This window comes from Sorex araneus, chromosome 2 (assembly GCF_027595985.1).
Source record: "Sorex araneus isolate mSorAra2 chromosome 2, mSorAra2.pri, whole genome shotgun sequence".
In the NCBI taxonomy this organism is placed as follows: Eukaryota; Metazoa; Chordata; class Mammalia; order Eulipotyphla; family Soricidae; genus Sorex; species Sorex araneus.
In genome coordinates, this window is record NC_073303.1 from 146,044,057 (window position 1) to 146,071,503 (window position 27,447).

Here is a 27,447-nt window from a genome sequence, read left to right on the forward strand (position 1 = left end):
TAAAACGTTTTTGGGTTACATTTCTGTGATCTTTAATGGCTTGTAGATGTCCACCTAGAATAATATTTTCTGACCGTAAGAGGACATTGCCCTGGCTCTGACCTTCATTGCCCCTCATTTCTCTCTTTCTGTTGCTCTTCCCCCTTTTTTCTGCCTGAACTGAGATTTGACATGGCTTCCTTGAACATCCCCATGGCCCCGGAGAGGCCTGGGAAGGAGTTTTCTGTCTAGTTGATGGTGTCTGTTGCTAGTGAAGATCTTTGATTTCTCAGAGTCTCTCTCTCTCTCTCTCTCTCACTCTCTCCCCCCCCCCCATTTCCTTCTGCCTGCCTCTTCTCTTTCTACATCCTTTCTCCTAGAAGTATCAACCACCTACTTCAGGAGTAGGTGGTTAACATAGGAACCCAATAAAGTCCATCATTATGGAGAATATATTGGTTTGTGTTAAGGCTTTGAAATGACGTCGGTGGACCCCAGGGGTGGCTTACCTGAGTCGGGAAGAAAAGAAGACAGTCACCTTCTCCCAATCCACCTCTGCCACCTGGGGCCCGCTGGGAAGACTGGGACTGGTAAAGTCTTCAGTGAGCCCCTGCTCAGCACGGGCCTGAGCCCCACCTGCCCCACCAGGTGGCTGTAAGGCCACACCTGACTACTTGGTCTTCTAGGCACAGGAGTTGATCCCTGCCACCCAATTTCTTGGGGAGCCACGGACTCAATTTGGAGTGAGGATTTGCTTTTTGCAGGAAAGGAGAGGCCAGTCCCAGGTCTAACCCAGGTTTGGGGGGTTCTTGTCTTGCCTCACAGAAAAAGAATTTCAGAAGTAGATGAGCAGTGAAGTAGAAGATTTTATTCCCAGGTGGGGTGGGGAGAGAGAGAGAGTAATGCTTTCAAAGGGGAACACAGGCCTCTCCAAGGGCAAAGAAGCCTCGAGTGAGCTCTTGGGCTGGCTTTTATTTTGGGTATCTTCTGGGGTTGTTTTGGTCTGGAATGTTCTGGAGGAGTCTTCTCTGGGCTTAATTGCTAAAGTTAGCCAGATTAAGGGAGGGATCCGAGGGTATTCGAGGAAGTTTCCTCATGAGGAGGGTCCAATCCCCTCAGGGTCCACTGCTGAAGGTCTTATCTCAGGTCTTGGTCCACCTGAGGACTTTTACTTCCCAGAAATTTCATTGTAAATTCTGGTGACTTTCTTCCCTAGAGGTTTGTTTCATTGTCATGGGCCCTTCCCTATCTGCCTGCCTACGTGAGATGTAAAGTGATCCATTTCATCTTCATGAACCACAATTAGGAACTATTAAATTCTTACTCTCTCCATTTCTAGCTTCTTGGGTAACTAAGAAATATGCCCAAAGTCACACAATACCATGGGGCAGTAGAAAATTTCAATGTCTTGAAGTTAATAATCTGAGGCTTTGAGCAAAGCTTTCTCAAGTCTTCAATTACACCCTAATTTCTTCCATGAGATCCAGACCATATTCCTGCCTAGATATCCCATTGTTTCCAACAAGGCAAAAATTCTAAAAACCAAATAATTTAAAGCACCAGATCGTCTTGACTTGATTGTCTATTGGCATCATCATGCTTCTGGAATTTATAGATTTTACTTAACTCCTCTCTTTCTCAACACCATACCCAAGCTTATAAACTCTTTTCCTGCCACATCCCCCCCACCTCAGAGTTTCCCCCAGCCTTTCCTTTCATAGTGAGTCTGCTAATTTTAGTCTCCTATGACCGCTCTCCCAGGTGCCCACTACAGACTCCCAGTGAGCCCTTCTCACCACTCAAAAATATTCCTCCCAAAGCCATTCAAACTCTGGACCTTCTCAAAGATTCTCCTCAAAATGTACAAAATCTCCTTGACCTGTGTAACAAAAATGGAAATGTCCTTCACAGCCTAGGATTGCAAGTTTTCCATAACAGGATCTCCATCATCCTCTTTTTCAAAGGATGCTCTATTTCCTTCTGCACCAGGATCTGTCACATTCGTACCTTTTCCCATAAAGTCCTTCTTTATTTCTACAACTTGATTCCACCTAAGCCTCTTAACTTCTTTTTGTCCTTTTACCTAGACTGGAGCTCAGTGTTTGAACTTGTAGCCTTATGCTTAGCAAGCAAAAGCTTTAAACTCTGCTGGGGCTAGAGACATAGTATAGAAATTAATATATTTGCCTGCACATGGATGACTCTGGGTTCATTCTTGGTACCAGCAAGAGTATAAATTCCTGGGCACAAAACCAGGAGTAAGTCTTGAGCATTGCCAGTTATGGCCTCAAAAACAAAAAAAAATTAATTTCATTTCATTTTTAAAACCTACAGAGCTATGGTACCTCTAGTCTTGTCTTTTGCTAGGAAGCCTAAATGTACTTCCCTATGTTCAGTGCTCAGAGGACCTAGGGTTCTGCCCTCTAGAGCAAGAATCAACACTTTGATGCCAGCACTGCAGTTTTTATTGTTATATCTAAATGTGGGCCACCAGTGGTATGCACCGTCAATGTGTTAAACTTCTGTTTACGTGAGCTGGCAACTCTGAATAATCAAAACATGAACTCAAAAATCCGATCCTATACTACAAACCAGCCAGTCAGCTTGATAGTCCTTTGACTTTTATCACTTAATTGGCTGAGAAGGAAATTTAAATATTTTGTCCATGATGCTGTCACTAATGCCATAAAAGTGTGTTTAAAAATAAAGGGAGGGGATGGAGCAATAGCACAGCAGGTAGGGCGTTTGCCTTACACGCAGCTGACTCAGGTTCAATTTCCAACATCCCATATGGTCCCCCGAGCACCGCCAGGGAGTAATTCCTGAGTACATGAGCCAGGAGTAACCCCTGAGCATTGCCGGGTGTGATCCAAAAAGCAAAAATAAATAAATAAATAAATAAATAAATAAAATATAGTCGTTATGATTGTTTAATTGTAAGTATAGCCATAAAAATACTGAACTGTATACTATGAGTGAAAGAATAAATAAATTTACTGTCAAAAATATTTTTGATAAAAAATATAAAATTGACAAAACTTATATTATGGAGACTGTGAACTAACTTTGGCTACATGCTGTTGCAGGAAGGGAAATGATTCATTTTCAAACTTAAATCTTCGCGGACTTAATTACTATAATACAGAAATTGTAAACCGCACGGCCGCTACCGTGGCCGCGCGACATTTTATCTCTTCATTCTCATCAGTGGAAAACTTATTATCAAATATTTCCCTGTTAATAGAGCTGTATTCTTAGGGGATAAATTCCAACAAAAATAGTGAGTCTGTTTTGAAACTCTAACAACAATAGTGAGTTATGTGTTGAAATCTGGAATGTAATCAAGGTAAAGAGAAAAGGAAGTGAAATTATCACTCACGTACGGGGTGGGTTGGGGGGTGAGGGGTGGGATGTATACTTTTTTGTTTGTTTGTTTGTTTTGTTTTTGCTTTTGTTTTTGTTTTTATTGGTGGTGGAATATGGGCACTGGTGAAGGGATGGGTGTTTGAGCATTGTGTAACTGAGATATAAGCCTGAGAACTTTGTAACTTTCCACTTGGTGATTCAATAAAATAAATTAAAATATATATATAAAATTGACAAAACTGTCAAAAAGTGAGGAGACTTAGGGCAGAGCAACAGTACAGTGGTAGGGTGCTTTGCTTGTACGCAGCCTACCTGGGTTCAATCCATGGCATCCCATATGGTCCCCCAAGCACCACCAAGAGTAATTCCTGAGTAACCCCTGCACATCACTGGGGTGGCCCCAAAACAAACAAAATGAAGTGAAAGGATTTTATAATATTTTTAGCTCTCTGGGAACAGATTGCCTCTTATAACATTTCATTCTTCTGTGTTATTTTTGAACAATTCATACATGGTCTCAGGAATATATTCTATTTACGGAAGTAAAGAGCTACATCAGTTTTGCCCTATTATCACTTCCACCACCCCAAAGTCCTTATCACTTATTGCTTCCTTATCACTTATGATTCTCCATGCTGGACCTGGAACAGGCAAAGAATATCAGAGGAACTGCCTGCCTGAAAGTAGCCCAAGTTTATCTTAAAAAGGACTTGCAGGACAGGAGAAGATGGCCTCTAAGACTCCAAGAGAGGCTCTGCAACAACTGTTCTCAGCCTCCTCCTTGCCATCCTCTTCTCTCCTGAGTCTGCCTGCTCGATACTCACACTTACACAGGGAGCTAAGAGTAAACTTATGGGTTGATCCCTCACAAGGGTCTGGAACCCTTCAGCCAGTGCTCCCGCGCCCCGAATTGGCTAGGAGGGGGCTACCTTTTTCTAATCTGTACAAGAGCACCATTTTTCTGGCAGTAGAGATGCTTAACACACATTTTCACTTCCACTTCTTCAGATGACAAGAAGAAACCTTGAATCGGCCCCTCCTGTCTTGCCTGGGAAAAGTCCCCGCTGCCCTCACGTACATGAGGGACAAGCTGTGCCTCGGACCCCTTGGGGGAAGGAAGCTCTCTTCTCCGCTTGCATTTCTGAAAAGACCAGTCCTCACTGAGACTCAGAATGGAGCCTCCTCCATATTCGAGGAATGAATATGGGGCTTGGAAAAGCTGTCTCCATTATCCTTCACAGCAGTTTGCAGTACACAGCATTAAATTCTGTTCATGGGATGCCAAAGAGCTGGTCAATTCATTACAGATGCAGTCATTCATGCAGACCTTTGGTCTTCACACAATGCCAGTCACCAAGCTGACAAACTTGACCAAATGGATTCAGCATTTTTTGGTCATGAAGCCCTGGTCTGTAATAACAGGGTAGTAAGAGATAGGAAAGAAAAGGAAATGATAAAAGGGGTTTTGAAAGCAAGTAATACTATTGTCATTAGATTCTTAGGCATCACTCTGGATGCTCGAATTAATGCCTCCTTTTCTTTATCAAAAAGCAATGTGGGGGAGCACAGGCCCCCACCTCACTTGGCTCCCTGCCGCCCCTGTGGGTCAGCCCCCTCCCACCACATCCTGGGTCAGAACTAACTAGAGGAGAGGGCTGAGAAAGTGGCTTTGAGAGGAGGACACAACCGAGCGAATGGTGAGAATTAGGGTCCTCCGCAAGGAGCCCAGGAATAATGCAACCAAATTCATTCACCAGGGAGTTCTTTAAGTGGCTCTCAAATGGCACCCATCACACAGGCAAGCCTCCGCGCCTTTGCAGAGAGCACAATAGGTACCAGATGAGTCACAGGCACCTTGGATTTTTCGTTTGCATCTAAATAAGCACTTTATATTTGCAAAAGGCTTTGCAGCCCTTTGCAAAAAGCTTTCTCCTTCAACAATTTCACGAGGGGAGTCCGCAGAACTAAAGATTTATTGAGCCCCTGTCTGACCAAATAAAAGGTGATGAAAAGCAACCCTCACAGCTCCGGGGCTCATTAAACCCAGGAGGGGAGTTCGGCTCAGGCCCTCCCACTCAGCACAGCTTCTTTCCTGCCCCCCTTCCAGCTTCCCCTGGAGGCACCCTCATCCCTTCCCCCCAAGAACACCTCCCACCCAAGGATGAACTCCCAGGAGGCGGTGGGATTCTGCTAGAATCCTGAGAGCTTCAGTATAATGATGGTCTACTGCCGGTCACAGAGGGGGCATCCTTGTGGGCTCATGTGTGCAGCAATGGTAGGTGCCGAGGCCAGAGAAGTAGTACAGCAGGTGGGTTGCTTGCCTTGCACACGGCCAAACCAAGTTTGAGCACTGGGCGCCCCAGATGGTCCCAGGAGCCCAGCAGAGTGATCCCTGAGCACGAAGCCAGGAATAAGCCCTGAGCACAGGTGACTGTGGCCTGAAAACCAAAAATAGAAGAGGGGGAGGGAGAAAGAGGGAGAAGGGAAGGGAGGAAGGGAGGATGGAAGAAGGAAAGAAAGGAAAGAAGGATGGAAAGGAAAGAGGGAGGGGAGAAGGGGGAGGGGGAGAGAGGAGGGGGAGGGTAAGAGATAGGGGGGGAAGGAAGGAAGGAAAGAAGGAAGGAAGAAAGGAAGGAAGGAAGGAAGGAAGGAAGGAAGGAAGGAAGGAAGGAAGGAAGGAAGGAAGGAAGGAAGGAAGGAAGGAAGGAAGGAAGGAAGGAAGGAAGCTTGCGTGCTTTTATAGGGTCCCACAAACCTCTTAGGCAGAAAGACATCTCTGCTCCTTCCATCTCTAGGCTCTTTCAGTGCCCATCCAAACTGGCATGAAATCTAAAAGGAACTACAAGGGCAGAGAAATGGTAAAGCAGGAAGGGAGTTTGCTTTGCTTATAGCTAGCCTGAGCACCACAGGGTATGGCCTAAAAGCCAAAAATAAACAAATATCGGGGCTGGAGCGATAGCACAGCAGGTAGGGCATCTGCCTTGCAGGCAGCTGACCCAGGTTCAACTCCCAGTATCCCATATGGTGCCCCGAGCATCGCCAGGAGTAATTTCTGAGTGCAGAGCCAGGAGTAACCCCTGAGCATCACCGGGTGTGACCCAAAAAGCCAAAATAAATAAATAAATAATAAACAAATATATAAATAAAAATAAAAGCAACAACATAAATCATTTCCTTAAGTATGCACTAAGTATCACACATGCATCTTTTCATTGTTGCTAATCCTCATGATACCCCGACAGAGCAGGGGTCTTCTCCCCATTGGTCAAGTGTGCCAAGTGCTTGCCCAGACCACAGGGCAAGCAGAGCAGGGTGAGGGTCCAGCCGGCCCCTTCTGCCACAGCACGCTGTCTTGTCTCACTGGGAGCATCTGCCCTGGGTCTGCTGCTCTGCAGTCTCAAGGCAAGTTGTGGACTTAATTGTAATATACCCTTGGGCACATCAGTTCACTTCTCTGGGTGGGTCCCAGAGTTCTGTTGTTCAGATAACAGCAAAGGCTGAGGTAGGGGAATCACATGAGTTGCTCTTTGTGGAGCACTTTAACAGTTGTCTGGCATAGGGGAAGTACAATAAATAAATTTATTGGCTATTGACAAATAAATCTGTTGATTATCAGGGATAAGTGAAAGTACCCACCATAAACTCACAGAGAGGAACCATCACAGACCCCTTGGGCTCGAACACTAATAATAACAATAATAGTAATATCAGTCGCCTTACTCATCACACGGCTAGTAGGTACCAGTTACTGTGCTAAAAAATTTCCCAGTGGGGCTGGAGCGATAGCACAGTGGGTAAGGCATTTGCCTTGCACACAGCGGACCTGGATTTGATTCCCAGCATCCCTGAGCACCGCCAGGAGTAATTTCTGAGTGCAGAGGCAAGAGTAAACCCTGTGCATCACCAGGTGTGACACAAAAAGAAAAAAAAAATAACTTCCCAGAGATAATCTCATAAAATGAACCTCCACTTGGCTGAACCACAGCCCGCATCATACAGTTGTCGAGTACAGAGAGGTCCAGTCTCCAACCCACAGGCAGGGAGGTGGGTGCAGAGCTGGGAGATGCAGTCTTGGGGTTAAACCCAAGGCAAATGGTCCGGCCTCCCCACCGAAACAGCCCCCAAGAGCCGGGAGCTCCAAGTCTAGCAAAGAATAACCGGGCAGGCAGCATGGAATTCCTGCCAAGCAGCCGGAGACCTGCCGTCGGCAGTGGAGGTGGCGCCACTCACCCCTGCAAACGGCCCGGGCTGAGGCCCAGGGGGAGCGCTTCCCGCTGGCGCCCAAACCCATCCCTGGGCTTTGCAAACGCGGTTGCATTCTCTAAGATTGAGCAGCCTACTTGAAAGAGAGAAATCGGGGTCCCTGCAGGGGTCCAGGAACCGAGAGGGCTGACTCTCCCCCTCCGCGGTCTCCCCACCGAGCCTGGAGAGCCCCCAGGTGAGCCGTGAACTTCTCACCCCTTGGCGCTGGGCGAGTTCTTGCTGCCTTCGGGTGCCCTCCGATGGCCAATTTTGGAACAGCCGCTGTGTCTGTCGCCAAGGGCTTCCTAGAACTAGGGGGAAAAAAACAACTTGGAAGCAAATTTGGGGTCCTTGTTTATTCTCAAAGTTCCATCATGTTTAAATAAGAATAAGGACAAAAAAATAATGTAGCGATGCAAAATGCAGACTTGTCTCTCACTTCTAGCCCAAATTAGCAAGAATATCTAGCACAAAAATATTCCCTATTGCAGGCTCTCTCAAGCTTGCTGAATTACAATACACTTGGCTGTTAAGAAACAAGTTTCTTAACAGAGGCAGGGAGAAGCAGATAACTCAGAAGGTGACACGGACCCAGTACTGTGGACTGGTTGATGTAGGAGAGGCTCTAGACAAGGGCCAATAAAAGCAACGGCTGTGTTAGCCCTCTAGAAGAAAACGTTGCCTTTGGTTGAAGACCAGAGTTCTTATAAAGATATTGAAAGTAAATATTGCAATTAAACACACACACACATTTTTGGGACCAGAGAATGAATGCAAAGTTTGAGGGGCTTGTCTAGCATGCAGCTGCAGCCGCGGCCCTGGTTCAAATCCTGGCACCCCATCTTGGCCCTGAGCACATTCAGGTGTGGCCCCTAGCATGCTAGATGCAATATTATTAAATAATATTGTGTTCTATCACTTATTGATATTTACCCCCAAAACATAGATACATTCATTTAAAAAGATGTGTGCATGCCTTTGTTCATTGTAGCACTTAGTGCAGTGACCACATTATGGAAACAACCCAAATGTCCAATGACAGATGAATGGAGGCATATTAAACGATGGAATATGATGCTGTTGTAAGAAAGTATGAAGCCATGTGTGCTCCGTCAGAGACCCACAGAGACTGTACCCAATATTTTTGTCCCTCTCCCTCTGACTGGCTTCATTTAACGTGATACTCACTAGCTCCATCCATGGAGCAAATTTCATGATTCCATCTTTTCTTACAGCTGAGTAGTACTCCATTGTATATATGTTTACACTGTTTTAACAACCGAAGTTATCATATTAAAAATGGAGGAAGCTCTATTTCCTTATCCAGAGAAAGAACCCACATCTATACACAGCATGAAGCCTGGATGCTCTTTTTATGATATGAATGTTAGCATATAAACTTTAGGTCAGGTGCACAAGAAGCACAGAATCCGGCAGGGCTAATATTGCATAGAGGACGAGTACTACTCCACCCCCTCTGGATTCAGGTTTGTCTTTCCCTTTATCAGCCCCTAGACTTAAGGTACACTAGAAGCCTCGTACCAGAATCTAGCTTCCAGATTCCCTGGACACTGAGATGACAAAGTAAAGCAAAGCCTTTGGAGACCAGGCACTCTACATTTGATTGCCTGAGACTGGCTGGGATTGTAATTGTCCTCTGTTGAGGAAGGCTTCCTTCAGGGTCCACTTCACAGCTAATCAACAGCCTCTGACTAGTTGCTTTGTTTGAGAGCCGCCATAGAACATAAAGGCTCTTTGATGATTTGAGACATCAAGTACATTAAATCATATAGGGGAGTGTTACTCTCCAACCCTGAGGATAGCTCTGTCATGAGATAAGACAATAGGCAGAGGACCAAAACAATAGTCATCATAGAAGTATTCTGTGTGCAAATTGCAAGATCCCTAAGATGGAGAGAACCTGGAAAATTGCAGGGGAGCTGATCTGAGGTGAAGGGAAGGCAAGACTTGGCTTTCCGGGGAAAGGGGGAAGGGTGGTAGCTTAAGGACAGTCTTGTTACTATGAAAGGATGCCCCTTTCCCAGACTCCCACCCTGCATTAGCCCAGTTTGACTGGAGTTACACAAATGAGTGACAGGGACCCATGGGAAGTCTGGTTGGCAAGGCAAGTTGAAGGCATGTGAGGAAGGGCTAAGCTTGGATGAGGGTCCCATGCTTGATTTCTGTTGCTCTTCAACAAATTTTCTCTGTCTCTGCCCCAGTTCACAGTTGAAATAAAGATGTGGACAGGTGATATTCTAGGGGTTATCTTTCAGATTCATTCAAATTTTCAGTAGAATTCAGTTTCAATCAGTGCGTATCAGAGGTCCCCCTTTATGAGCTGTTCTGAGCTCTTAAAGGCCTTTTGTTCTGACAATGTTCTTAACCAAAAATCCAGCAGTTTTCTCCTTCAAGTGAGAAAAATAAATCCTCATGCTTTGAAGCCCTCTGAATTCGAGAAGGATATACCTAGTTCCTTTTAAGAATGTACCTAGGGCATGAAAGATAGTACAAGAGTTTAGACTCTGATCTTCCATGCCAACAGCCCTGGGTTTAATTCCAGGCACTCTAAAGGGTCATCCAAGTATAGCTCAAAGTAATTCCTGAGCCATAAGTAAGCTCTGAGCACCACCAGGCATAGCCCCCACCAAAATATATATATATATATATATATACATATATATATATTAAGGGTATAATAAAATTAAGGATCTCTACTAAACCCACATAAGATATTTTTCCTCATGATTAACTCACAGTCAGTTGATTAATGAACTAATTAGAAGTATATTGTTGTCACAGAAGTGTATCACATTATGTATGTATCATTTTCACAGGTGCAGCGTATATTCAATGCCTACTTCAGTGGGCGGGGGGTTATACTAGACAGAAATTTGGTTGGGGGGGCACATCTCTTAATTCTGCCTTTCTCAGAGAGTTTTTCCACTAGTGAATTTGGGGGGGGGAGTTGAGAAAATCTGGGGAATGTGGCAGTAGGATGCTGTCAGTATACTGTGGCCATCACAGAGAGGACATGGTAGGAAAGAAATAGTGGAGAGGAGGCTGGAGTGATAGCAATCTACTGTCCTGATGAAACACTCTCTCCTACCTGACCTCATGACTGACTCCTCACACCGCCTGTTTTCTTGTCTTGTCCTTGGTGGATGACCTTTAATTAGGGCCTCCATGGATATGCCACACGGTTTATTTCTTTCATTTTATTCTTCAAGGGCAAAAAAGATAGCACAATGAATTGAGCGTATGTTTGGCATGTGGGAGGCAAGGATCAATACTATTTTTTAAAAAAAATACTCTTTATACTTTTTATATATCAAATTTATATGTAACATATATAAATGTTTGTGGGGAGAAAACCCAAGCAGTGCTCAGATGCCCAGGAACCATGTCTGGTGATTTTCAATCAACCTGCTGGGCAGTTCAATGTGAGAGCCTAAGGGTGCAAACCTACTTGGGTTCCAACAAAGAGGGAATTCCCAGGGCCACCTCAGTGGTGCTCAGAGGCTGCTACAACTGCGCCCAGTAGTGCTCAGAGGACCATTTAATGCTGGGCACCAAACAGAGATTGGCCACACAGAGGCCTGTGCCTTAACCCCTAAACCATCGCTCCAGTCTTGTCACGTTTCGTTTTGTCCATCCATCCCACTCAACATCAAGCTCAATAAGGACAGGAACAACGTGCTATTCGCACATCACCGTATTTTCAACAGAGAGTCTGGCACAAAAACTTAATAAACGTCAAATGAGTCAAAGGTTAAATGAATGAGTATCGGTATCAGTGTCTGGTAAAGGGATGTAAGACATTAGAGAGTCTAGTTTAGGTTAACTGAGTTTGAGAAGACTGTGGAATAAGTGTCTGGTTAAGTCCAATCAACATCCAGCCATGTGCCTGGTCAGTAGCAATAGAAAAGATAGCTATGTCCAGCAAGGTGTGGAACTATGCTATGACCAGGTAAAAGCACATGCAGTCAACTGAATGCTTGTGTCTCCCTGAATCCCAATTCCTGTGTTGCAAAAGCTAACAACCAGTGTGGTAGCATTAAGAGCGCTTGTGGGAGCTTAGGGCGCTGATTAGGTATTGAGTAAGGGACTCCTCAAGAATGATATTTGTGCCCTCATAAGGCAAACATCTCAGGCAGCCGCCTTTCCCCTCCGTCCTATGAAGACACAAGATAATACAGCCACATCCTCAGACTGGGTGTAGGCCCTCCTCGCCAGACTTCAAATCTGAGGCTCCTAGATCTTGAAGTTGCCAAATAAATGTCTATTATCTAAGCCGCCCCAAGTGTGGCATTTTTCATCGAGCAGCCTGGATTGTTAAGGACAGCAAGGAAACTGGATTTTGAAGTGAAATTTTATCAGGTATTACTTACTCTATTTTCAAAATCTCTGACTTGAACACAGAGTTTGAGGGTAAGTGTGTAAAACACAAAGATAAAAAGAAAGGTCGCGCAGGCGGCGAGGCAGGCGAAGGAAGGAAGAAGGCCAAACTGGTTGCTCGATCGGTTTATTTCATGTCCATCTCCATTCTCCTCTGATTCTCCTCCTGCTTCTTTCTCCCCCATCCTACTTCATTCTCTCTCTCTCTGCCTCTCTCCCGGCTCTCAGTCTCTCTCTCGATCTGTGGATCTGGCCCCGTGGATCTGGCCCCCGTGGATCTGGCCCCGTGGATCTGGCCCCCAACCCACTCTTACAGCCTAGTTAAATCTCCACAGCATGAGGGGGTTGGGGCATACACATAGGTGTGGTCAGCAATAGGGTAAGGTTCTTTTCCCTCAGGGGATGCTTCTCCTAGGACTTAATTCTCTTTCAGCAGGAGGATCCACCCAAGGGCAGAGTCCCATGAATGTGTTTCTCTTCTCCTCAGCCAGCAAACATATAAGAATTCATAATATTAATTATTTTGTATGGACACAATAAGAGATGCATTAAAGCTTATAGAATTGCTCTCCTGGGGCCATCTCAATCTCAGACTACAGTGCTCAGGCCAGATCAGTCTTTCCTATCCCTGGCAGGGTCCCAGTCTCATAATTACGATTGGATCATGACAGCATTTGTCTATGATCAAGCTCTTAACTTATAGTTAAGAATTAGGCACTTTGGCCAGGCCCATCTCGATGCCAGGGTAGCACATAACTCACCGCTTGCCCTGGATCCTTCCCGTCCCACGTCGGGGACCCTACTTTGGGGTGCTAGGAACTGAGGGCAACTGAGGCTTAAGTGGAGAAAGCAGATGCCCAGAAGGGAATAATATTCGAGGCCAATTAAGTCTTAAGTTATAAAAACATAATATTGTCTTCTTGTGTCTATACAAAAAAGACATAGCTTTAAAGTAAATTATTCAAAAGGCATAAAGAGGAGAGAAAGGCAATGTTATAATATTCAGTGTCCTAGAAAGTTCTGACCTTACCAATAAACAGAGTTTGATTAGAGGAAGAGCAGATAAGCTGGTAGAAATGGTTACAGATAAACAAAGGAATGGGAGTGACTTGGGAGCACTTTGATGGGTGTGACTGATAAACCTAAGCTCCTAGGGCAAGGGGAGCAAGGACGAACCAAAATCAGGCCTAACATATTTAGAGCTATATTCCAACATCTCCCCCTTTTCTGTTTACAAAGCGCCAAAGATCATAATAGTTCTGATGGGTCATGGATTTAGTATCAACTACTCTTTTACGAAGGAGGCAGAATCCTAAAATCAATAGAATGAACATGATCAATAAAGCTGTACCAGCACTACTGATAGCATGGGTAATGCTTTGCCACCATGACCTAGGGTCAAGACCCTGTAATGCTTCTGCAATACCCTGGGCTAAGTTTTCATATTGAACCCCTGGGAGTTTATCCTTAGACACTCGAACAATCTCATTCTGAAGGGCGAGAGTGTCCCCTGAGGACCTCCAGAACTGATCTCTGAGCACAGGGCCAGGAGTAATGCCTAAGCACCACTAGGTTTGGCCTAAAAGTAGTTTTCTCAGCAACATATACAGAATGATGTCCCTCATATGTGGAATATAAAAAAAGAATATATATAGCAAGAAAATAACAAATGTCCAAAGGCAACAGAAACTTTGAACTGGTGTTTAGTAGGAAGTTTACACAGTAGGGGGTATGTGGGGGTAGAATAGAATAGGGGGGGGGGGCGCACTGGGATAATGGTTGAAAGAAACTGACCCTCTGGTTCAGGGTACAGTGTTGGAATGTTGTGTGTATAAACTCTATCATTGACAGTATTATAAATCATGCCTAAAATAAAATTTTAAAAAATCAATGGTTCCCTCCTCTTTCCTCCTCATACCTCTCTTTCCCTTCCTTACAGGTACACAGCAGTGGTCATGCCCGTTCATTACCAGCATGGCACAGGACAGAGCTCCTGCAGGCGTGTCGCCTTCATGATTACGGCCGTCTGGGTACTGGCCTTTGCTGTGTCTTGCCCGCTCCTCTTTGGCTTCAACACCACAGGTAACAAGACTGCCCAACTCCAGCAAACATGAAACTCACCTGCACAACCGGGAGAGTGCTTAGTTCTCAATGTCTCTGACCCCTGGGCTATGCATTTTATTAAATAATGATGCACCTGACCCCAAAGCTTTATCTTTGTTGATTATAAGTGAAAACGTGGGGCCCGCGAGATAGTACAGTGGGTAAGATTTGATGGCCAGAACCCCATGCGATCCCCTGAGCCCTCTAGGAGTGGTCCCTGAGAGCAGAGCCAGGGCTAAGCCCCACTTGGTGTGGCCCCCAAACCAATTAATTAATTGATAATTACAAAGCAGCTTTCACCAATTATTGGCATGGGGGTAAAGTTCTCTAAATATTGTTATTCCCAGGAGCTGGAGCAATAGTACAGTGAATAAGGCATTTGCCTTGCACACGGCTGACCCAGATTCGATTCCCAGTGTCCCATGTGGATCCCTGAACACCACCAGGAGTAATTTCTGAGTGTATGAGCCAGGAGTAACCCCTGTGCATTGGGTGTGACCCAAAAAGAAAAAAAAAGCTGTTATTCCCTACTTTGAAAACAAAAATGTCATCATATTCATTTGGAGCAATGTGCTAATTCAGAGTATAAGCTATATTAATAAGGCAGATAGGGCTTCTTTACGAAAGATGATAACCCACAGCTGACTTAAATTGCAAAAATAAAGCACATTATAAAAGCTGCCACGTAGGATATATGTTCCTAACTTTTTACATCTTAAGACTCAATCGGGCATTTGGTAACATATTCCTACATTATCAAGGGATAGGGTTCTTATGTGTATATCTGAGATGGCTGGGATTTTACAAATGGCAGTGGTCCAATCTTACTCCTCACTTGGATCAGAACCTCGGGTCTATTTCATCCTCATCTTGCAGCTTGAGGATGCCCATGTTGAATGAAAGCAATTATCAGGTAAAACTCAGGTACAGAAAATTCTCACTTGCATTCTTGATTCGTTCTTAATAACTGACTTTGAACAAAATAATGTTTGAAAAATCCAAGTGTACCATAAGCTAATGTTTTGTATTTCCCTCCCTTCCCTTCAGTGTGGCTGATAATATTTTAGTGCTGACTGGTGAGTCCCATACACACCTAAGTGTAGTACTTGCACATTTAGTTGTAATGCCAGTGGGAAATCAGACTTCCTGGCCGTGGTTCTCATAAATATTTTTAATCATGGTATTCACTGGAGGTCAAACTCTATGTTTTGGTGTTTACCTATTCCTGACTTCAGAAAGGTTCACACAGCATAAAGAGATGTCAGGTTCAAGCAACAGAGCTGCCAGGATCACACTTGCATATGTGGCAGCACCAGAGCTCAAACTCACAACCTTACATTTACAAGTCAAGTCCTAAACTCCCAAGCTTAATTCCATCAGAGCCTGGAATTAAGTTTTTAGGACCCTGAGCTTTCTCTTTCCAATCTTAGTTATTCTTTAGTCTCTATTTGGTGATAAAAGGCAAGGTGGGGTTTATATTTTTAAGGGGCTAATTTCTTTAGAGCTGTTTAAGATTTACATAAAAAATGAGCTGCAATATAGTGTTTTCACATATTCTCCTACCTTACAGTTTTTCCTGTTATGAATATCTTGCCTTAGTGTGGTGTATTTGTTAAAAAGTAAGATATTTTATCTGTATTCACACACTATTATCACCTAAAATCATTATTTACCTTAGTATCATATTATATATTCCATGGGATTTTAGAAATGTATAATGACATGGGGAGCTGGAGCGATAGCACAGCGGGTAGAGCATTTGTCTAGCATGCGGCCGACCCAGATTTGATTCTTCCGTTCCTCTCAGAGAGCCCCGCAAACTACTGAGAGTATTCTGCCTGCACAGCAGAGGCTGGCAAGCTATCCGTGGCATATTCAATATGCCAAAAACAATAACAAGTCTCACAATGGAAACGTTACTGGTGCCCACTCGAGTAAATCGATGAACAACAGGATGACAGTGATGACAGTGCTATTTCTGATCTCAAAAGACGTCCCAAATAAAGACCACAAAACACTCTTGATATTAAACAACAATATTTACATTTATTTATTCATTAGTTTTTCAACTCACTTATTCCAGTTCAAGATCACAAGCAGACAAAGTTTAATTCCAGCAGCTCTGGGTGCAAGGTGGGAACCAAGTGTGGATAGGATTTCCTTCCATCACAGCTCCCTTCCCACCCACACCTACTCTCGAACGCTCTGCTGCTGGGGGGTTGAGTCATGCCTATGAAGCACTCCTGCACATCTTTGAGAGTGGGAGGAAACCAGAGCTCCCAGAGAAACTCACAAACAGGCAGGAATATGCAAATGCTACACAGTCAGTGGCCCTGGCAGGGAACTGATTTTTCTTCCTCATCAACTGTATAATAAATGGCATTGAGCAAAACTTTATTCAAGAAACTGCTCTATTGACGATAAATACTGAATATTTGTTAAGAGAAAACTGATTGACTCACGTTCTACTATTCATCTGGATTTATTTTACATTTCTTTGAATTGGTTGATTCTGTTCCGATTATGCTCCAAGTTTGTGAATTTTCATTACATATATACTAGTCCCATATATACTAGTCATTACATATATACTAGTCCCATAGCTGTGTGTCGTGCAAATATCATGTGTAACGCATTGCATATAAATTCAGAAAAATTCAAACTTACAAGTAATCTTTAAAAGAACCATTTGCAGGACTGATTTCAGAGTCAAACTACATTTAAGAAGTCAAAGGCTCTGGAGTCAGGAAATCCTATATTTAAACCGAAGTTCTATTATTCATTATCTGTGCCTCCTTGAGTAAGTGACCTAAATTTTCTAAGTTAAGTTTTCATAATGACAAATTTGGGCCAATAATACAGTGGAACATAAACTTAAGCAAATTCAAATATGTAGACTCAGGCGATATATTCAATTAGGAAGTTTCCGATATTTATTTTTATAGATGGTCTCTTGAAAATAAGTCTAGCAACTTCATCTCTAGCGTTGCATATTGCGTTTGAATTCTTTTTTTTTTTTTCTTTGCTGCGTTGTGTTTTTGCTTTGCTTTGCCGTCTTAGTTTTTGGGCCACAATCGGCATCACAATCAGGGATAGTCCTGGTTCTGTTCTCAGAAGTAAGCCCTGGCAGTGTTTGGGCACTGCGTGTGGCAGTGGGTATTCAAACTGGGGAAACAGGATGCAAGGCAAATGAAGTAACCCCTATATTATATTTCTGGTGCCAGCATATAAAATCTTTATATGATGTGTTATATATAACAGATAGTATGTATTTTCTGTAGGTTTCACAAAAACTTTCTTTTATTTATTTATTTTATTTTATTTTTGTGTCACACCTGGCAATGCACAGTTGTTACTCCTGGCTCTGCACTCAGGAATTACTCCTGGCGGTGCTCAGGGGACCATATGGGATGCTGGGATTCGAACCTGGGTCGGCCACGTGCAAGGCAAACGCCCTACTCACTGTACTATCACTCTGGCCCCCTTGCATTTCTGTTTATGAAGGTTTTTTAAGCAATCTATCATATTATTGATTATCTATGTACTCACGAATCACATGAATCACGAAATCCTGTTAATCATCGATTTCTCGGGCAAGCTCAGTAAAATCTCATTTCGTCCTTTCCCTGAGATCTTAGAAGTCTATTTCGACTCAGCCCTCCTAACGATGTTGCACTGGGGGCTCTTCAGTGTCAGGGGAATGAGATCCAGCTTGTTACTGGATTTTGCATATGAATACACCATGGGAAGCTTGCAAGGCTGTCCCATGTGGGCAGGAAACTCTAAGAAGATTGCCAGTTTGTCCCAGAGGGAGAAGTAAACTAAAGAAATAGGCTCCTGGGAGTTGCTTTTAAGTCTCTCTCTGGATGTTGGCCGTTGATGGGATTACACACACCTGGGTTCCTCTGCCGGTACCTTCATGCATGAGGCCTGTCCAAACGTATGGAGAGGGGCCTCCAGCATAGCTGTAGCTAGGTTCCGGTGGTCTTCGGCCGCCAAGAGCTCTGCTCAGAGTGGGGAGGGAAGCTGGAGCCCATCCCCTCCGAGGGGCCATGGGGAAGACAGCTAGGCGTGCGGGCAAGAGACTCTCTGTACTCTTGTACTCACTTATATAAATTGACCTTATATAATTGTCCCTTATTATTGACTTTGTAATATAATCCTACTTATGATATAATTCCAGTTCTCTCTATTAAAGATGTTTCCCCCTACAATTTTCTGGAGATTAGATGGGATAAGAGCTATGCCACTTATGTGCCACCTTCTCTAGAACAGGCTTCTCTATCACAATTAAGGTTAAATAACAAGATTATATAAGAAATATTTATCTGGTTTATTCATGATCATAAATTCCAAAATTATCATCTTTGCATGATTCTTTCCCAGTGGTTACTTTGTTGTTTTTAGTGAATGACACTTTATGCACACAAAGACACATGTGTAGCATTTTCTAATGACGATAGAATCTGATTCTGGCTACTATTTTTGGCAAGTGCTAAATGTGCTTTTCAATTTAACCCGGTAACGAATCACCTTCTCTATAAATTTCTATATTAAAGTGGAAACATTTTTTGTTTGTTTGGGGGCCACATCTGGTAGTGCTCAGGGATTACTCCTAGCGGTGCTCAGAAGACTGTATGGGATGCTGGAGATGGAACCCAGGTTGATGCATGCAAGGCAATGTCCTACTACCGTACTATCGCTCCAGCCCCATCCAGTGGGAACCTGAAGTATGGAGAACTCATTACCTCAGCTTCACAAAGACATCTTTTACCCCAAGAAGCAGCAAATCCACACCAGCATTTGCCAAGCTCAGTGGTTCTTCTTAATCATTCTTGGAAGCTGGTGGAGGCGGTCTTACACACACACACACACACACACACACACACACACACACACACACACACCCCCTGGTAACAGCTAAAACGGTCTCAAATCTGACATTAGACAGAGTTCCCAGTTAATGTCAACATCTAAAGTGAAGAAGAATGATGAGCTAATTGCAGTGTTATTGCCGCTAGTGAGATCATTATTGTTCCAGAAACAAAACTCAGAAATTTTCTTCCAAAAAGATTCTCAAATATAGAATTGAGAAGGCAAAGAAAACGCTGATGGATGTACTTTCTGGATTATCCCTCTGCTCTTTCATTTTTTAATTTACTAATAAGACTAGTTAACTCTCCACTTACGCATTGTGTAGTGTCAAGTCCAGTGTAAGAGCCCAACAGATTCTAGCTTGTGTTATTATTGCTATTATATGCATAAGACAGGGATTTCTGTGCTTTAAAAATGAACTATGCTTCTGCTCTAAGGGAAATCTAAACAGCGATAGCTCAACTGTGGTCATAGAGATCAATGTGTCCTCCTAGAAACCAGATTGGGGTGGGGGGTGGGGCAGAAGCTCAAGGCAGGAAAACTGGCTGTCTTTCCTTGCCTTCAACTTCACCTTCGCAGCATTGCTTCACTATCTTGATTGATGTGACTCCCTCTAACCACTCTTCCATCTTTCAGGAAGCTTCCAGGTTCATGCAAAAGTCCAGGCCAAGTGACTTCTTCTCTCAGGCAGTTGTATTTATTTCCTTTGCGGAAAGGAGACTTGAGGAGAGCAGGAGACTAGACTTTGACTAGAGTACAGCAAAGGAGAGCACTTTCGGGCAAAGTTGTTTTAACAAATTGAACAGTCACCTGGGAATGTGAATGGTCAGAAATTTAGGTAGAGGAAAGTTGAACTTTGGATTCTCCTAACTCAGAGTTGCTCTGCTCATCTGAGGAAAGGACAGTATGCATTTCTGGGTGCACTCAGAAGACAGAGTACCAAGGCTGTGAAGCCCAACTAGCCAGTGTTACAACAGGTCTGCCAGGGGCCAACAGGCTAGCCAAAAGCCACCATGTCAACAGTCCCTAGAAGTGAGCAGGAAGTGTTGGTACTAGAAAACCCCACATATCCTTGAATAAAAACCCAATCCTTTAATCATCATCATCATCATCATCATTATCCCGTTGATCGTTGAATTTCTCTAGCGGTCTCAGTAACATCTCCATTCGTCCTAGCCCTGAGATTTTAGAAACCTCTTTACTTGTCCTTTCCAATGGTGCCACATTGGAGGCTCTTTCAGGATCAGGGGAATGAGACCCATCATTATTACTGGCTTTGGCCTATAAATACGCCATAGGGAGTTTGCGAGGCTCTCCCATGGGGGCAGGAAACTCGGTAGCTTGCCAGATACTCCCAGAGGGAGAAGTAGGTTATAAGATGTGGCGTGGCCACAAAGCAGCTGCGTGCTTCCAGGAGCTTAGTCTGGATGTTGGCCATTGGTGGGATTACACAGCGCTGGGAACAGTCCCTGGGTGTGACCACCTAGCTACTGGAAAATGGGGAATCTGGGCAGAAGAGGTCCAGTCCCAATTCAAGCAGGCTTGGAGGTCTCAGCCCTGGGTTCCACACACCTGGGACCTTTAATGACACAGATAATATAAGTAACAAGTATTTTATTTCCTACAAAATTGGTTAGCTATTGTGTTTTTCAAAAATCTAGAATCAATAAGCAATATCTGATGACAATAGCTTAGGAATTCTTCAAGAATAGAAAAACTTAAGACACTTTTAGAAGCAGTCTTAATTTCCCTTTGAGATAAGACATGTTGGATTTTAGCAAGAGAATGTTTCCAAACTCCGTTGATAGGAAGAGTTGAAAAACACAAAACTATAAGAATAACGATAAGAATAATCTCATCCTAAAACCAGAATCATCAGGCTCAGCCACATTTGGTGGGGCGGTGGGGATTGGGGGGGGAAGGGAACTGAGTATAGATTCTTCCATGAGAAAGAAATTTATGAATTTCAAGGCAATTTTCTCTAGGTCTTGTTATTCACATCATTAGAGTCTGTTTCCACAAAAGGGTAACTAACCCCAAAATCTTTTTAGAATTCTTGGTAGAGTTATTTTGTGTTTCTATCACCCAGCAAAATTCCTGGAACACACTAGATACTCCATAAGATTTTGTTATGAGCAAGTGGATGAGTCTTCCTTAAATACTGACATTCTTTTCTCCTGAGATGCTGACATTAGTTAGAATAAATGTCCCCAAATACAGAACAGCAAGCCTTCTCCATTACCCACAGCCAGTGGCTGCTTATTCTATATATAAAATGTTCAATTAGCTACTGGGTTCATCACTTATGTAACTGTTGTGCTGAGAGCATAGTGCTATTTCCATTAAATAATAAAGACAGGGCTCTTCATCTCTGCCTAGGGGGGGGGGGGCCTCACTTCTCTCCCTACCTCCTTAGGACTCAGCAGAAACCAGAATTTCTGGAGTTTGATCTTCCCTCTGCTCTGTCCATAGGACACACCTCCAGGCCATCCATCTTCAGTGTCACTCCACTCGATGATAGGCCTCAAGGGACTCCAGGCGAGCAGAAATTCTGGAAGAGTCTCTATCTCAGGATAGACAGAAGTTTGCTCAGACAGAGGAGGAAGGAACAAGCAGGCTTAGGGAATATAGACCAAGAGCATCCATTGATCAGCAAGCCTGAAATAGCCTTGTGCTCTGCTGCTACTTTCCACATTTTCCAATGGGGAAAAAAAAAATCTTTGCACATGATAAAATAGAAGGTTTTGAAGCTATGGTCTCCATTAAAAGTAGTTATTAATATCTTGCAAACATATATAAAAATAAAGATTAGGTAATGAATATAGCTCGGTAGTAATCTACATGCCTTACGTTTATGAAACCTGGGTTCAAGCTTCAGCATCCCCAAGAAATGAAATGAAGGGCTGGGGAGACTGCATGGGGGTAAGGCTCTTGCCCTTCATGAGACCATCCCTTGGATCACCAGCTATAATCCCTGAACTAGGAGTAAGCACTGAATAATGTTGAATGTACCCCCAAATTTAAAAAAAACATAAATTAAATTAAATAAACAAAAATAGAAATTCTAGCTAATCCAGTGATATCACTCCTAGACATTCACCCAAATAATATAAAAACAGTACTTAATCCTGGCTCTGAGCTCAGACTTCACTCCTAGAGGTGCTCAGGAGACTATATGGGGTACCAGGGATCAAACCCAGGACAGCTGCATGCAAAACAACTGTCTTACCTCCTGTACTATCTTTTAGACTCCTCCAAATAGGTGAATCTTCACTATGTTTTTTTTGTTTGGGGGCCAAAGCAGGCAGTACTCAGGGATTCCTTGCTTTGTGCTCAGGGATCACTCCTGATAGTGCTTAAAAGACCAAATAAGATGCCAGGGATCAAACTAGTGACAAAACTATCTTTCCAGTCCCTTGAGGTAATTATGTTAAATTAATTAAGTAAGAAAATGAAAGACAGTTACAGGATTATTGGACTCATACATAGAATATAAATAACTAAATAAACAAACTAGCAAGAAACAACAAAACCAATTCCTAGATTTGATGAAAACTATGGTGCTCACCAGTGGGAAAGGGGAGAGGGTGGGCAGGATGAGGAGAGCGGGGAGAGAGCCCTTTTCAGTGCTGAGATGGGGGGAATTCACAATTTAATACATATAAAGGTATGAAGCTAAACCCCTGATGTTACTTAATGTTGTGAATGTTGTAAGTCAATAAAAAATAAATTTAAAAATATAATATATTATTGACTCAAAAACAAGTTAATAGAAAATAAAACTCCATAAATAACAATAACAAAATGTAAGCCATAATAGAATATATAAGCACTAATGGAATATGTTTATATTAAACACATCTAGGTCATCTTCTATCCTAGATTCCTAGCTCCCAACCGCTGCCCTAGAAACTAACACTACATTCTCAAAATATTATTATATTATGCAAGAATATACATATACCAGATATAAACTTCTTATATCCATGTATGCCCCTAGCCTTGTAAAAGTTATATTTAATATATACTATCTTGATGTCAACTTCATGTAGCTCAGATCCAAGCAGAGAAAAGTGAAATGTATATCAGGAGGATAAATAAAGCCCATCCCACCCCAACAATAGCAACCAGGTGAATAGTATCCTGTCCATACTCTTCTCATTAGCAAGATGCACGGAGGTGCTTCCTCACTGCAGGAAGCATTACAATCATGGCCAGACACTGAGAATAGGGGAGCAGATTTTAGGGGAAGGGGTGATCACCACCAACATGTTTCCTTGTCGATTTAGAAAGACCCCATCTCCCCCAGAATACCAGAGATGCCAATTCAGTGACCACAGCTCAAAGCTTTATGAACCATTTCCAAAGGAAGCTGGCACAGGCTAAGGGGAGGTGACAATGTGATTAATTTTGCCTGGATTTTTGCTCCTACCCAAAGGAATCAGAAATCTGTTAGTAGCTCATAAAAATTTGAGAATTAGTGTTATCATGAAAAATGCCTCGATGAACAGTGAGCAAACTTTTTTCCCTTAACTATTGCTGTTTCTCCCTTCTCCCCCCAACCAGTATTATTCCTTTTAAGTGTCCCTCTCCAAATTTTTACTGCAAATGATATCTTCCTTTTAGTTCAAAAAGCCCAAAAATGGATCAGAAAGATAGTTCCATGGGCTGGGGGACCATGCTTTGCATCCAGGAGGACACAGTTTGTCCCTTGCACCACATATGGTCCCCAAGTACTGTCAGGAGTGACTTCTTTTTTGTTTTGTTTTGGTTTATTTGGAGGCCCCATCCAGCAATGCTCAGGGGTTACTCCTGGCTCTGCATTCAGGAATCACTCCTGGCGATGCTCAGAGGATAATATGGGATCCCGGCAATAGATTCATATGCAACCATATGCAAGGCAAGTGCCTTCCCCCACTGTATTATTTCTCTAGCCCCTGGAGTGACTTCTAAGCACAGAGCTGGGAGGTAGTACACGAGCACTGCCAGATGTGGCACCCCACTCATGCCCCAATTTATTTTTTAATGTAGGAGCACTGCTATTTATTCTGCCATTGATTAAGCTGATTGAATTGATGCCCCACTTTTTTTAATTTAAAAAATAAGCAAAACTCTCAGAGGAGGAAAAAAATAAGTAACAGGAAAGAAATAATAATTACTATCTATTCTCATTAGTTCTCGTACCTCCTATATGAGATAATATTTTTGTCCTTTTGCCAATCATGAAACTGAGATTTGTCAGTTACATCATGTGATCACATAGTTAATAAATAGCTTTGCTGGGTCTCAAACCTTGGGATGCCCGACCCCTGCCTTTTTTAGAAAACCAAGAAGTTGGGGCCAGCTAGCCTTTGCCCTCTCCCAACCAACTCCCACCTGAGGTAGCTCGTCTAAGGCTTAGTTTTGGACTGGAGAATGCCAACCTTTCCTGAAGCTTGGCTGGGTCGCCAACTGATGCTGAGAGTACTGAAAAAAGCACAAATGTGCCATGACCCAGTGTGGGAGGGAAGCAGAGAATCAAAATCACAGAAATAAGTTTAGTTTGAGGGTCAGAGTGGTTGGAGGAATACGTTTGGGATGTGCCCCTTTCAACTAGTGCAAACTTGACCCCAAAACAGAATCTCTCTGAACCTTTGCCACTCCCCTGAGGATGAAGACAGCAATGCCACCTTCCTTCCCATCATGCTCAGTAAGAAAATGTGCAAAAACTCTTGGCACGTCACCTGAACGCAATCCCCTTCCTCCCTTTTGTCCTCCAAGAAGGAGCCAGCTGCATGATCACTGGAGCAGTCCCAGGATCTTCCAGAGAAGGCAGCAAATCTATAGAGAGCGAAGCCGTGTGGAATGTTCCAGCAAGGAGTGCCAACAGAATTTCAGGACAAAAATTAGGAACAGGAATATTCTCTAACTCACATTGTATATCCTGACCTTCTTTCCATATTTCTCTCTTTTTTTTTTTTTGAGGTGTACTCAGTGTTCCAAAGGGAGCCCCAGGACCACTCCCAGCCAAGCAAGTCAGATGGTTGAGGACCCAGTGAAAAAGTACTGCCAGGGGCTGGAAGGATAGCACAGTGGGTAGGGCATTTGCCTTGCTCCCGGCCGATCCAGATTCAATTCCCAGCATCCCATATGGTCCCCCGATCACCACCAGGAGTGATTCCTGAGTGCAGAGCCAGGAGTAACCCCTGAGCATCGCCGGGTGTGACCCAAAAACAAAAGAAAAAAAGAAAAAAGAAAAAGTACTGCCAGGGCCACCTTGGGGTGCCCAAAGGCATCCCGATTCACACCAGGCTGTGGCAGCACACATGCCCTCCAGGGCTACACCTGCTGATGCTCAGCGGACAGAGTGGTACTAAGGATCAAACTTAAGTCCTTGCACATGCAAGACCCACACTCTGACCCTGACTGTCTTCCTTCCCCTCCTCCCTCTTTCACCTCAACCAAAACCGAAGGTCCTTTATAAGCTATTCTCATCTATTCTCATCTCTGGCCCTTACCTGTTCCAGTCGTAGCCATTGGACAAGGCTTGAAGGTTTCCACACAAGCAGGGTGGATGCAGGGGCTGGAGAGGGGCCACTGCCTGTCTCCTGGGAGTCCCTGCACTCTGAGATGCCCCCCGCCTGCCTGTCTGCTTTCCCCTCTGACACTCAGCCCAGCTGCTGGAAGGGATCTGTCCTTCTATATGGTCTGGGACGTTCCCAAGGATAGACACGTGACTTGTTATTGTTTGCAGCTCTGGTATAGAACAGACTGACACCTAACCATTATACATTTGTTTGTTCGTTTGTTTTGTTTTGGGGCCACACCGGGCAATGCTCAGGGGTTACTCCTGGCTCTGCACTCAGGAATCACTCACAGTCATGCTCGGAAACCATTTGGGATGTGGGGGATGAAACCCCTGTTGGCCGCATGCAAAGCAAACACCCTACCAGCTATCCTATCGCTCTGGCCCCGTGATAAATTTTCTTAAGTCAACTGTGAGCAGCACAGGGATGTAGGCGATCTCCTGCCCTCAGAGAGCTGACAGCATCGGGGTCTGATGCTGCGGCCCCACCCACATGATGAGCAAGCAGGCCCTTTGTGCCAACCCTACAGAGAGGCTGAAAGGAGGGAGCTTGGTGGAAGGGCCTAAAGGAAGGCAGGATTGCTGCTGAATGTGAAGCTACGAGGAAGCCCTTGAACTGGGACAGGAGAGGGCAGGCAGACCCATAAGCTGCTGCTTTTTTGTGTTTTTGTTTTTGTTTGGGATCATATACTACCGGCCTTGCTCAGTGCTTACCCCTAACTCTGTGCCCAGGAGTCACTACTGATGGTGCACAGATGACCATATGCAGGGCCAGGGACGAAACCAGGGTCAGCAGGCTGCACAGCTGCTTCTTAAAGCTTCCTGAGGATTAGACATGAAGGATTAGACACGAAGGGGCCTCGTGTGGGTAGAGAATGTATTTTGTCATTTCTCCCACCAGATGCCTAGTACTTAGCAAACTGATTTGCTTTATACCCTCTTCTCTCACCCACAGGGGACCCCAGCATCTGCTCTATCTCCAACCCTGATTTTGTCATCTACTCTTCTGTGGTGTCCTTCTACCTGCCCTTTGGAGTGACGGTCCTTGTCTACGCCAGGATCTACGTGGTGTTGAGACAGAGGAGACGGAAACGAATCCTCACTCGACAAAACAGTCAGTGCCTCAGTGTCAGGCCTGGCTTCCCCCAGCAAGTGAGCACCCTGGAGGGCACAGAAAAGACCACGCACACACACCAACACCCCCACCCCCACCCGGCCCTGCGTGCGTATTGTTACCCATAATGGCAAGTCAGGGACACTCCTCTGACCCCAGCTTGGTATTGGCTCTGCTAGAAGTAGGAAATCCAATCCCAAATGAGCAGAGAGTCTTCTCTAGAGCCCATGTTACCTGGTAAGAAGGCTGATCATTTCAAAGTTTGATCTGTTCCAGGGGCTGGAGCAATAGCACAGCGGGTAGGGCATTTGCCTTGCACGCGGCCGACCCAGGTTCGATTCCCAGCATCCCATATGATTCCCCCGAGCACCACCAGGAGTAATTCCTGAGTGCATGAGCCAGGAATAACCCCTGTGCATCACCGAGTGTGACCCGAACCCCCCCCCCCCAAAAAGCTTGATCTATTCCCCTTCAAAGTCTTTCAATGACCACAAAGGCCAGCAGTTAAGATATCACACCGGCTGGAGGTTTTTTTGTGGCAATTGTACCTTTTACTACAAGTGAGGTCCTAAGACTGACTTTTTGGCCAGGCCACTCACATCAAGCATTGTTGAGTCCATCACAAACTCTTCGACTTCTATGTCAAGGCAATAATCAGCTAGTGGGTAGGAGGCTAATGGTGCAGGTTATTAATCTTTCTACGCTTTGAAAGGAAGATCAGTGCCTTTCAACTGCTTAGACTAAATTCAACTTATCCCAGTCCCTGCCACATGCTTCGAGGTGTACTCGAAAGGGCCAGGGTTGT

General features: G+C 44.1%; 1 protein-coding gene across 2 annotated transcripts in view; it reads left to right on the forward strand.

The window, feature by feature from the left end:
- DRD3 (dopamine receptor D3) overlaps positions 1 to 27,447 on the forward strand; it is a 64,169-nt gene that overhangs the window by 27,229 nt on the left and 9,493 nt on the right. For both annotated transcript variants that reach the window (XM_055127986.1, XM_055127987.1), the window contains 2 exons: positions 13,925 to 14,067; positions 26,484 to 26,680. In XM_055127986.1, the coding sequence (XP_054983961.1) occupies positions 13,925 to 14,067; positions 26,484 to 26,680 (340 nt within the window). The remainder of the gene's footprint in view (positions 1 to 13,924; positions 14,068 to 26,483; positions 26,681 to 27,447) is intronic.